Source organism: Schistocerca gregaria, chromosome 5 (assembly GCF_023897955.1).
Source record: "Schistocerca gregaria isolate iqSchGreg1 chromosome 5, iqSchGreg1.2, whole genome shotgun sequence".
NCBI classification, from domain to species: Eukaryota; Metazoa; Arthropoda; class Insecta; order Orthoptera; family Acrididae; genus Schistocerca; species Schistocerca gregaria.
This window is the reverse complement of record NC_064924.1, coordinates 409,757,700-409,771,097: the sequence shown is the minus strand read 5'-3', so window position 1 is coordinate 409,771,097 and position 13,398 is coordinate 409,757,700. Positions and strand designations below refer to the sequence as shown.

At 40.6% G+C, this 13,398-nt stretch overlaps 1 protein-coding gene across 1 annotated transcript; it reads left to right on the top strand.

Moving 5' to 3' along the window:
- The first annotated feature begins 5,494 nt into the window (after nt 1–5,494).
- On the top strand, nt 5,495–10,620 carry LOC126273363 (trypsin alpha-3-like). Its single transcript, XM_049976912.1, has 2 exons — nt 5,495–5,664; nt 10,020–10,620. Exons 1-2 carry the CDS (start codon nt 5,495–5,497, stop codon nt 10,618–10,620), a joined length of 771 nt encoding a protein of 256 aa, XP_049832869.1.
- Nucleotides 10,621–13,398: the final 2,778 nt, after the last annotated feature.

Sequence of the window (13,398 nt, the reverse complement as noted above, 5' to 3'; positions counted from 1 at the left end):
ACATGCAGCTTTTAGTTTATGGCAGAAATATTGTGGTATTCAATTTATTCATGATACCAATAAACATTGATATTTTAATTACAGGAAAAGATAAATACATTTAAATGAACTGACTGGTCAGCGATGTCCAAAGGAGTTACATGGAAAAGGTAATGTGTTAACTTATGCTTTTTCCATATAAGAATAATTATACAGTAGAAATACATATGGATAAAGATGAAAACTGGTACTGAAAAATCGATAAAAATACACCAAAATATCAATGAAATCTATTTGAAGTTCTGGTTCCTGAAATCGGTCATTCATTAGGTTTAGACACACAGATGTTTTTGAATCAATAATGTATCCTTACAATAATGGTTCACATTTAGAATTATCTAAAGATGACATCAATGCTATTTAGAGTTTGTATGGAACACAACCAACTTCACCACCACCACCAACAACAACAGCAAAAGTAACTACAACAACTACTAGTATGTCACCAACTCTGATTGAACCATCATGTGAACTTAAGAAACTTGATCAACTACTATTTGTAAATGGAATTTTGTATATTTTTCATAAGAAGTGGGTTTCGATAAATGAGAATAAAACTCAATTAATAACTAACAGGTTAAACTTCTTACCACAAAATGTACAAAAAGTAAATGGTTTATATCAAAGATCAAGTGGTAAAGTCCTATTATACGTTGACAATAGGATATATAAATTAGATTTGCATACATTACAATTATTTTCCAGGTATCCAAAACCAATCACTACTACATGACTACGTCACCCTTTTTTATTAAGTGGTATAGTCAATGCATATTCAGGTAGAACATTATTATTCTTTAATGAAAGTTTCTACACAGAATTAGATGACTGTACTTTTACATTCAAATCATGAGGAGTTATAACTAGAGAATTTCCAGAATAGCCTACCCAAATGAATTCCACATTTAGGTACATTAATGGATTATTTTATTTTTTCAAGGATGATATTTTCTATGAATATAATGAATTCCCAAGAAAGTAGTTAGAATTGGTACAACTGATTTATATTTATTTGGTACTGATTGTCATAAAACATGTGAATTACTTCCTAAAGTAATAAATATCCTGAAAGGCACTGTACAAAAATTAGGGAATTTAACTTTTTCATCAATCTAATAATTTTTTCTATATAAATGTAGAGCATACAGCAACCATTGCAGCAGTGTTCAAAAGGACTCAAATCAAAGATTTGTAAATACTGCAATACTGAGAAGTAAATTGATAATTTTACATTACAGAAATACATAAAAGATAGATACAGAACGATGTGTAGACTATGTATAAATAATTATCATGTAAAAAAATACAATGAAAATTGAATTCCTTGCATATGTGGAAATGGTGTTGCTAAATAGTACTACAAGAAACATTTACGCCAGATTCCAAGTGAAGAACATTCGAAAATATTATTATCGATCAATAATGAAGAAGCTATCAGTCACAAAACATACACATCTACAAAGAAATATAGATGTTGTGAAGAGATTAAAGATTGAAGTTGTTTTTATAAAAATGCTACACATAAATATAACTATAACAATAAATGTAAGAAGTGTACTTTAGATTACATGGAGAATAAGAAAGCTAAGGCAGTGCCAGCTGAAGCACCTGCCAAATCAGTTGAGCATCTTGAACTTAATGATTAATATCTATTAAATAAGAATGGTTTCAATCGATTTGAGAATCCTTCGATTTGTGAAAAAATATATTTTTCAAATCTTATAATTCTTGTACTTTAAATAGAGGATTAAAATGGAAAGATACACAGTTGCTCAACATCGTGACTATTGCAGGAGACATGGTCTGAGTGGCTACAGTAAACTGAACAAGGCTGATCTAATTAGATTTATTGTGACACATTGTCGGTCAACACAAGATATAAGATGTCCTGCTGGATGCAGTCTTTGGAACAAATTGACATATTTTTAAATTCGATGTGCTGACGAGATTTTTGAAACTGAGATGGATAAACCATTGAAGGAAATATTTCCACTTTCTAGTGATATATTTGCGAAAACTAAAGAAGATAAACCATTGAAAAGAATATTTCCATTTTCTAACAATACATTGGTGAAGCAGAAAATGAAGATAAACTGCTGAATTTGAATATTTCCATTTTATACTGATATGTTTGGGAAACAGAAAACTAGAACCAATAAAGAAGTACACTACTGGCCATAAAAATTGTTACACCAAGAAGAAATGCCGATGATAAATGGGTATTCATTGGACAAATATATTATACTAGAACTGACATGTGATTACGTTTTCACACAATTTGGGTGCACAGACCTGAGAAATCACTACCCAGAACAACCACCTCTGGCCGTAATAACGGACTTGATACGCCTAGGCACTGAGTAAAGCAGAGCTTGGCTGGTGTGTACAGGTACAGCTGCCCAAGCAGCTTCAACACGATACCACTGTACATCATGAGTAGGGACGCGTATTGTGACGAGCCAGTTGCTCGCCCATCATTGACCAGACGTTTTCAGTTGGTGAGAGATCTGGAGAATGTGCTGACCAGGGCAGCAGTCGAACACTTTCTGTATCCAGAAAAGCCTGTAAAGGACATGCAACATCCAGTCGTGCATTTTCCTGCTGAAATGTAGGGTTTCGCAGGGATCGAATGAAAGGTAGAGCCACAGGTCTTAACCCATCTGAAATGTAACGTCCACTGTTCAATGTGCCATCAATGTGAACACGAGGTGACAGAGAAGTGTAACCAATGGCACCCCATACCATCACGCCGAGTGATACGCCAGTGTGGCGATGGCGAATACACGCTTCCAATGTGCGTTCACCGCGAGTTGCCAAACACGAATGCGACCATCATGATGCTGTAAACAGAACCTGGATTCATCCGAAAAAATGACGTTTTGCCATTCGTGCACCCAGGTTCGTCGTTGAGTACACCATCGCAGGCGCTTCTGTCTGTGATGCAGCATCAAGGGTAACGGCAGCTATGGTCTCCGATCTGATAGTCTATGCTGCTGCAAACGTCGTCGAACTGTTTGTGCAGAGCCAGCCATCTGGGTAGCAGCCCAGGATGTCATTAGCTAATCACAGAACCTTCAGAATCTCTGGTTCAGTCCTTCCACTAAACTCAGAAAGAAAGGGCCACGATGAGTACTGGGGACAATGCCGCAAACTGTGAGCTTCGTTGAAACTCCACACGCAAGGCTGGTCGACGCAGCCTTCTCTTAAGTCGCTGGGATGACACAAGAATGACCTCGCAGCTGAGATAACAAGAATCACTTCCTCCAGCGTGCGCCGAAATCTGCAGCTCGTTGAAAACTGTTGCCTCAACGGTTGCCGAAATAGCCTCTTCAGCATGTTGAATGGTGTCCCAGACATACACGCTGAGTGCACGTGATGTCATTCCTCTCCCTTGCTGCCATTTCCCTAACGGACAACATCATTCGCCGTACGTTTGAACTACCGACGATTAATAGACCACTACCCTACTGTGTTTTCCCTCGCCTGAGCCTGGATGAAACATGTTTCCATAAAACAGGTGAATCGAGTCCCTCCAGCTCAATTCAATGGGAAACTGCACAACAAACTTGTTGTTTAGTGGTGGCAGTGCTACACCCAGAGTTCTGACCCCATCCACCCTGTACAGGACGCTTAGAGCTACCATTGGCAAGCCACTCGCAGTGAAGTAGTCTGGCAATGACAGATCCTGTACTTTCTGCAGAGGAGAGGAAAGTACTTGGGGTACCTCTGGCACAAGCAGGTAGACGGCACTTGGGAGCTCTTCCAACACAGCGATTCGCAGCAGCAGCCAATCGTTTGATAGTATTCAGGCGGATTTCCATCTGCTGACGAACGTTAACCAACTCATCCCGTTTGAGAAAGGCATTTGGCTGGTGCAGCGTATTACAAAACAGCAACAAATAATTTTAAATTGAACCTGATGATTGTGTTTTAAACTGTCTAGTTGAAAAAATGCTGATTCCCTGTAATAATTGAATCAGATCCGCAAAACCAGATTTCTAATAAACCAAAGCTAGAACCTACCTGAAACGGTTTGATGTTGAGTATAACTGTTAGCAATCTCGAAAAACAGAGATAATTTGCGAAAAATGCTGATAATTTATAGGGCTCCCCCTCTTTAGGGAAAACTAAATGTAACACATTATATTAATTAGAAAATGTGCTATAGTAACTAAAACACGAACAACGTTTTGTTACAAATTGTTAGCAGATTATGCAAAGGAGTATGGCAACTTCCGAAAATTCTCAAGAACGCACGTTTATTTGCGTCTATATGCAATGAAATTCTGGGGTGATGTATACTTACGCTGAACTATGAACCCCAAACGCAGAGCTGCGAATTAACTGACTTATCCAAAACACGTATTTGTAAAATGAAATTAGAGAAAGACGGTTTTGAACGAGGACAGACCTACTTTTCTCAGAATTTTTAAAAAAGCCCGATTTAATTTAATCCTGCAGTTGATGACAACAGTAGTATCTTATCGCAGCACACTCGAGTGTTCGAAATTCCATAATGTATCACAATGCAAAAGGGCATTGACACAGCCAATGAAACATCACCAAGAAGAAGCGAAGCGAACAGTAAAATATGCGAATCTTTAAATCGACACACGATCTCGTACAACCGGTCTCTCACAAGGGAAAATTCCTAAGTCGCCTTTATATAAAAATAAACTTGGGTATTGCACGGATTTTTCAGTTAGCAGTTTCTATGCTCGTTTCAAGACTGGCGTGTCGAAGAAGGACACTATCAAACAGGCTAAAATGTGCAACACCAACAAAGGATGTCTTCTGCTTGCAACGAGGCATTCGCGATTTTGTTCTGAACAGGGTAGACACTGTCGTTAGCTGTGTATGGGGGACATGTCACGTGTACAATGCGGCCACTGGTGCAGTACGGATCCTCTTTGCTACATAGTATACGACGTCGGTATAGACAATATTTAGAGATGAGAAAACGACACAGTTCACATGACGAGAAGTTTCTTTATATATATCCAGAGACATGCGACGTATCAGTTAATGTGCCAAGGCCAAGCCACAGACTAATGCGGTCACAGACCCGTTGATGACTCTCAGTCCCCTGCAGATGAACAGATAAGCGCATGTCAAAAGCTGATGACAAATTAATCAGTCGAATCGCAAAATATCACAGTAATGGCGAAACGCAATACCATACAAACAAAATAAATTATCGACGTTACAAGGTACAAATGCATAATGACAGTCGTTATTCAGTTAATATGGAGTATATTAGTTGCGGAACTGATTCTATCGAAATTTATTGCTCGTTTGCTGGTATTTAGCGCCAGATGACCAATCAAAAAAGACGAGGGAACATTAAGTACTTATCTCTATTTCGGCTGAAGCTGGCAGTTCGTGCTACGAAGTAGGAGCCCAAAACATATATAAAGGAGCGAGCGGGTCCATTTCACCAGACTCTCTTGCAGACATGTTGCGGGTTGTTGTGGTGGTACTCCTGGTGGTTGCCCTCTGTGGCGCCACTCCCCTGGTGAAACCCATTCCAGGGAGCAAGCCGTGGCGGCCTCGTCTGGATGGCCGGATCGTCGGAGGTAGCCAAGTCAGCATCTCCCAGTACCCGTGGCAGCTCTACTTCACCATGTGAGTTCTACTCCATTATGTGGCCTTGTACCAAGTCCAAGTCGGTATATTACTAAATTCTTGAGTAATTCGTAATGTGGTAGGATGTGATACGACGGTGTGTAAGATCAGTGCTAAGTAGCCGTACCTTAACTTCAGTGAGCTGTCTACTCTCTTCCATAGGATACGTAGTGACCATACGACTGTGGCAGCGAAGTATATCGTACGTTCATATTGACTATAAGACTTCATTATGCCCTGATTAGGATGTCAACGATATGTGTCATCGAGTCCACGTAACATCTAAAGCAGTGAACACGTAAACTTGATAATGGTAATTGTTAATGGCTTAATTTCATTGCTCAGAATAATAAATCGGTTAAGATGAGTATCACAGCAACTCATCCTGTTATCTAGCTTTCTGTTCATAGGGATATAGCACCTGTTACACAGTAACTGGGAGTAGGTCAACCAGTATACTACTGTCATGCAAAAGCCAACAGTGCCTGTTTCAGATCACAGGGCGTTACCTGTCCATATACATACTCGACATTGAATCTGGATGTACACCGATTAGTTCACATTTTTCAATCAGTCATTTCACCTTAGCTTCCCTGCACTCTATATTTATTTAAATCGCAAGTGAGTATATTTCTGTCTTCATGAAATTCCTTGAATATTTTTCTACTTCCTTTCTTCCTAGGTACTTTTTTCATCCATCACCTAAATACGTCTTCTTTGCCCATGGTTTCTTCACAGTTAACGTCTTAGTACGTGTTTTTTTTCGTTAACGCTTCTGTGATTGTCCCTTTCAAAGGTGTCCATTCATCGTCATCTGAACTACCTGTTGAGGTATCGCAGGGTTAAAGCCTCAGTGAAATTCTGGCCCAAGTCGTCGCTCTTTAGTGTTTTGATATTCCACTTCTTTGCGCATTCATTATTCCAGATTAGTCTCTTAATTTTTAGCCTCTTCTACATCACTACTAAATTGTGATGTGAGTCTATCTCAACTACTGGATACGCCTTGCAATCCAGTATCTGACATCGGAATCTCTGCCTGACCATGATATAACCTAACTGAGGTCATCCCTTATCTCCTGGCGTTTTCTGAGCCTATCTCCTGTACTTGTGACTCTTGAACAGATTATCCACTATTACCCACTGAAATTTGTTGCAATTAGTCGCTTATGATTTTTGAACAGTCTGCACCTTTCTTATTCCTGCTCCCTAACGCATATCCTCTTGCAACCCTTTCTTCTACTTCTTCCCCTACAACCACGTTGCAGTCTCCCACGGCTCTTAGATATTCATATCCCTTTAGATACTAAACACCCGTTCTGTATCCTCATATACCTGTAATTGCGAATCAACATATGCATTCCCAGCGTTGAACTTTACTTGGTTCGTGCCAGCCACATCTGACTGTTAGCTCCACGGCACGGCGGAGTTGTCAGTTGTTAACAATGGCCATTGTGCTTCTCAACTCCACGGCTCCTACGGAGCAAAGGACGAACGCCCATAGAGTGCTACAAAGAATTGCAGCCCACATATGGGTGAAACTGTTTCGCTTTATAAACAGTGAGGCTGTGTTGTGTGTTCGACACCGGCCATAAAGTCTTGTACGACAATGAGCGGTCGGAATGGCCGCGTTCGTCGCAGACTGACATTTTATGTGTGGATGCAGTGTTGAAAGCAGATCGGCGTGTTAACATCACACGTATTTTCCGGGAGCTTGGCATATCTATGGGAGTGCAGAGATTCCCAATTAACGATGAAGCGAAGACAGAAACCTGCTGGTGGTTAAATTGTCGGCTGGACGAATTCTACCACAGAGGCATCTCAAATATAGTGCTGCGATGGGATAAATCCGTGAACCGGCGTAGGAACTATTTCTAAAGACAGTGTAAGTTACGTAGAATAGGTTGTATACTTGTCATTACCGGAATGGACTTACTTTGCCTAATAAAAATAGGGGCAAAGATTTCCCGATCTACTCTCGTACTTGTTCTGTCTCTACATCTTCGGCTTTAGACGTCAGCATGTATACCTGAATTACCGTCGTCGATATTCACTCATTGCTCCTCTGAACGTGACACAGCTGATTCTGCTCCCACTACACCCCTACTTCGAGTTCCATGTCCAATGACTTCTTCGACACTGATACGTCCATACCTGTTTCTCCTTCTTCCTTACGTGTGGGACTGTATGGAATACTCTCTCGAGCATAGGTCTGATCGTCGCCTTCAATGGCACTCCGAATACCACGGATTAACAGAGTGCGCTGAGTTTCACAACATTTTCTTTGCGGAATGCATATTGATTATTAAGCAGTGTGTTAAGGTGCGACGTAAACGATATTGCAGTTGAGCATAAAACGTCTTCCAAAATTCTATACCATATACACGTTACGGATACCGGGCTATGCTTATGTGCATCTCCCTGGGCTCTTGACAATGAAAATGGCCAAAAGCGTTTTTAGATCGCTTAGATACTGTCGTTATTCCAGGAATCTACGACAAACTGCTGCCAGACGGAGTGTAGGTTATTTCGCATAATCTGTATCGATTTTTGTTCCTGAGTCACTTAACTCATTATCTGCCATTTGGGCGTCTGTGAGGTGCCCCAGAAGGAGGAAACACATTACTATTATCTGCAGTAGGAAAGTTACAGAAGAAGGTATCCAGTAACTTTGTTTTCTCTCTCTCATCTTCAGAACACTTTCATCCTTTGGAGGCGTTGACATTAATCACAAGCTAAAAAAATTACCAATATAACGCAAGAGGAATCGTAAAAGCAAGATAATTAGAAACGTGACGCAGAATTTTCGTCACGCGGTTGAAGTGATGTATTCGTAGAATATGACGATAAGAGAATTCATGAACGACGTGAATGAATACTGCTAGCAAGGAAGAAAGTATAGGCCAGAATTCAAACATGTGAGTTATACCAACGCGGTGAGGGACGGGATATACCTCATTAGGAAGGCATACACCGAAAAATATATGTAGCCAAAGTGTAAAACAGTATAAAATAGTCTGAAATTGTGAGTTTACGGAGAACAGATAGAGATGCACCGGTTAAGGTCAGTTTACGATTAACGATTAAGTAGGCTACAATGTGAAAGGAAATGCCTCTCAAGAATAGATAAATCTGAAGTTCACAGGAGGTCGAAATGGCGAAATTCCACATTATTCAGTCCGTGACATGCCTGTCATCTGTATTTCAAGAGTGCATGTAGTTCAGTCAATGAACTCGAGTACTTTACTATCTTAAACAACACATAACTACAACCGCCCACGTAGGCGTAATAAAGTGTTCCAGGTTAAATATATGTCAATTCATTTTTACAGTAAGCGAAAGGGAAGTTCATTTATTATCTGAGCCGTATTTCTCATCTTTTATGTTTTCCACTAGCAGAGCCTTCTTCTACGTAGGTGTATAGAACCACGTCGTATCGACGAAAATGTATTTTATAGAATACATCTGAAGTAAGATCATTGAAGAAATGGTGTTTAGGCTAAGGCACACGAGACGTAAATAAATAATTTGATGAAAGACATATTACTTGGATGTTCAATAATGAAACCCTTATACGCCATAACTGCTTGCAAGAAATGTGGTAAGCATTTGTCGGCAGGTAGGTTGCTGCGGACGGAATAACCACATTGGTGGTGGCTGACCTGCAAATTTTAACAGTTTTAGTACATTTATGTGCAAAGAAAAAAACTGATCTCTTTCATTTACCGTACAAAGAAGATGCGTTTTGAGGTGCAATACGTTTAAGTTGATATAACCTTAGCATAAGGAATCTGTTTTTGATCTGGAATGAAATGCCTTCACCGGCCGGGGTGGCCGAGTGGTTCTAGGCGCTACAGTCTGCAACCGCGCAACCGCTACGGTCGCAGGTTCGAATCCTGCCTCGGGCATGGATGTGTGTGATGTCCTTAGGTTAGTTAGGTTTAAGTAGTTGTAAGTTCTAGGGGACTGATGACCTTAGAAATTAAGTCCCATGGTGTTCAGATCCATTTGAACCATTTTTATGAAATGCCTTCACACTTTGTTGATAAGATTTAATATTTCCAACGACACGTTGCACTCTAGACAGTAAGTCATCATCTGGAACCAACAGTCACTTTCACGTAAATAAGAAGTTGTACACGGAGATGATCGGTTTAACAACCGAAAAGTGCCCAGTTGTTATTCGGGAAACATGAAAACAAAATGTTACAGTTAAGACACTCTCTTGTCGTCAGTCTAGATATTAATATCAACGCATCCCAAAATGATTCGAAATTGTGAAAAGAATGATATAGGTATAACGACTATGAGAAGATTCTATCACTATGTGCTTATTTAACATTCCTTTCTTTCGTCAGAGCCAACAAATTTTGCGGCGCTTCCATCATCAGCAACTCCTGGGCACTGTCTGCAGCCCACTGTGTATACGGCTACTCCACCAGCCAAATGCTGCTGCGCGCTGGCACCTCCAGCAGGGGTAGCGGTGGTACCACCCACAACGTGGCCGCAGGTTACATTCACAACAGCTACGCTAACTACGACTACGACATCTGCGTGTTGCAAGTGTCCAACGCCTTCAGCTTCGGCAGCAACGTGAGGGCTGTGAGTCTGACCTCGTCAGAGCCCTCTACTGGAACCACGGTAACAGTCACCGGCTGGGGAACCACCTCGTCAGGCGGCAGCGCCTCCAACACGCTACTGGCGGTGAACGTCCAGATCATAGACCGCAACACGTGCAACCGCTCGTATGGCAGCATCACCAGCCGCATGATCTGCGCTGGAGTGACCGGAGGCGGCAAGGACGCCTGCCAGGGAGACAGCGGCGGTCCTCTGGTGTCCGCCTCCACCCAGGTGGGCATCGTCTCCTTCGGCATCGGCTGCGCCGACGCCGCCTATCCCGGCGTCTACACCAATGTGGCCAACTTGAGGTCCTGGATCAAATCCACGGCTGGTGTTTAAGTTACTGATCAGATGTTTCAACTTACTCACTTTATGAAATTGATGTAGTAATTAGTACCATTATTTGCAGAATTGTTGCATACAATTAATAAAACTGTCATTTAAAACACTTCCACGTGTTTTTCTAATCATTCCGAAAACTTATATGTAATTTTAAGTCTTACTTATGGGCAGATATATACTCAGATAACAATTTCGTGATAATGAATAATAGTCTGAAGTTTAGCACTCATTCTGAATAATTTAAACAATATTGGAATTTGTAAACTTTTAGTGAAGGGGGAAAAATAACAAAGGGGTTCCCATATTGTTCAGTTCTGGTACCAGTTCTGTTCTTTATTTATGTGAATGACCTTCCATTTAATATCCAGGAAGCAGAATCATCACTTTTTGCAGACCTTACAGGAGACATAACAAATTATGGTAGAGAAAAGACTCAGAAGAGATTGTTAACGATATTTTTCCAGTTATTGTTAAATGGTTCTCTGAAAATGGATTCTCTCTAATTTTGGACAAAACACCCTTTTTTCAGTTCTGTACAACAAATAGTGTGATACCAATAAATAATGTACCACATGAACAGGAGCCAGTAGATAAGATGGAATGCTCAAAATATGTGAGTTTATGTTTTGATTAAAACGTGAACTGGAAGTAGCATATTAGTGAGTTCCTGGCACAATTAAGTTGCGTTATTTCGGCTCTCTCTGTAATTGCTAGTCTTGGGAGTAACCATATCAATATGCTAACAAGTTTAGTCTATTTATTTTCAATAACGCCTCAAACGGAATTAGGCTTTCTAAGTGTACTTACACAATATCTTCATTAATATCTACACTGATAATGTATACATAGCCTGTGAATGACTCGTTCCATATCATTTCGAGAAAAGAATCATTCAAAGCAGTCACGGAATACGTAACCAACTAACGGCCAGAAGAACCAGTGTGCAAAGAAATACGTCGTCGGACTACTGACGAACGATGAGATACGTTTGATGTTTTCTGTGGTTTCGAATACATTAGCGGACATTTCAGTTGAAGGCGAAGGGACACGTCTCTAAAAGGCCAATCACAGAATTTGGACACACATACATGGGTGGAGAGAAGGTAGCTGCGAAGGAACCTTGGGTAACAGAATAAATACTTCAATTGATCGACGAATGAAGGAGGTACAAGAATGATTTGCGAAATTCCACATTATCGAAGTATAAGTGACACTAGAATTAAATCACTAGGAAGCGCAGCGAAGCTAAGGCGAAATGACTGCAGGGATAGCGTGAATTCGAAAATAAATGGCCGTAGGAAGGAGAAGTTCAGCACATACAGAAGCCAGGGGCTCAACATCAAGTATGCAGTGAATTCCCAATGTTAAGAAATGAGAAGGGAGCAGATAGTTGGAAAGATTACATTGTAGACACCATGGAGCAAGAGAACAGACAGTTTGAATGAGGACGAAATGAGTGTCGTAATGGAAGCCGTAGTGGGTGAAGTGTCAGTCAGAGTTTAACAGAGCTTTGGAAGACAGGCGTACAAACGAAGCAGAAAGATATACTAACAACCACAGAAATTTCAAGAATGGTTGGGAGAAGTTGTTACCGAACGACTATTCAACTTGTTCTGTAAAATATGTATGTGTGGAGAGGTACCATTAGACACTCGAAAAAATAATATCTACAAAATTTCGGAAATAGCAAAAGTAGGTAAGTGGAAAAGTATTGCACAATCATCTAAATGGCTAACTTGAGCAATATGTTGAAATTTTGGACAATTTTGGTAATTTCCTATGGGGCCAAACTGCTGAGGTCATCGGTCCCCAGTGAGGACAACATACACCACACCCATGCCTCAGGGAGGACTCGAACCTCCGGCGGGGGAGCCTCGCGAACCTTGGCAATGCTCCTGAACCCCGTGGCGCAATGTACTGACAGTGATACTACACAGGACACACAAAAATGGAAGAGAAAACAGAGGTTCTGTTACAGCAGCAATTCGACTTTGGAAATGGTAAGGCACCAGAAACGTAGTTCTGATATTGCGACTGATTACGGGAATATCACAGAACGTTCTTAGCATTTGCTGATTTAAAAAACGTGATGAGTAATGTAAAAGGATGCATATTAGAAGCTGTCAAAAACTGGAGCAAGCTATAGCACAAGACAGGTGACATACTATGTTTATAACATAAGAGCCCAAGATCGCTTGATATGAAATTATTAATTTCTTGACCAGTTTTGACAGTAGCTATCAGTCACCCTCATATTCTGAGATCTACAATATAGGGACAAAAAACGTTAATATAGTTACCTGCTTGATCGAACAAGAATGATAAACTCAGAACCATGTTATCTCATAAATAAAAGTTACATACAGCCCAGAAATATAACGACAAACCCGTCTTGTCAACATACTAGGAATATGACCCAGTTACAATAACAAAGCTCCGAAATTGTCTGTGATATCCATAGAACTTGATAAATCAAATAGAGAGGAGCAAAAACAGGTACATTACTAGAATGATGGAATGACGACAACACACAAAGGAAACTCCTCATCCAATACCGCTCGACCCCCACCCCCCACCCCCCCGCCACGCCCCCCCTCATATTTAGTGGCAAGATGACCCAGTAGATAGCTGGTTAAAAGCTCAACACATATCAAGCATCACATATCAAGCATCAAAATAGAAAGAAAAGCAAAACAGAACAGTAAATGGTCCAAGAGCAGGAACAGCATTGGACTACCATGCAGGCGAGCTGTGTTGAAAACTCCCTCATGCTAC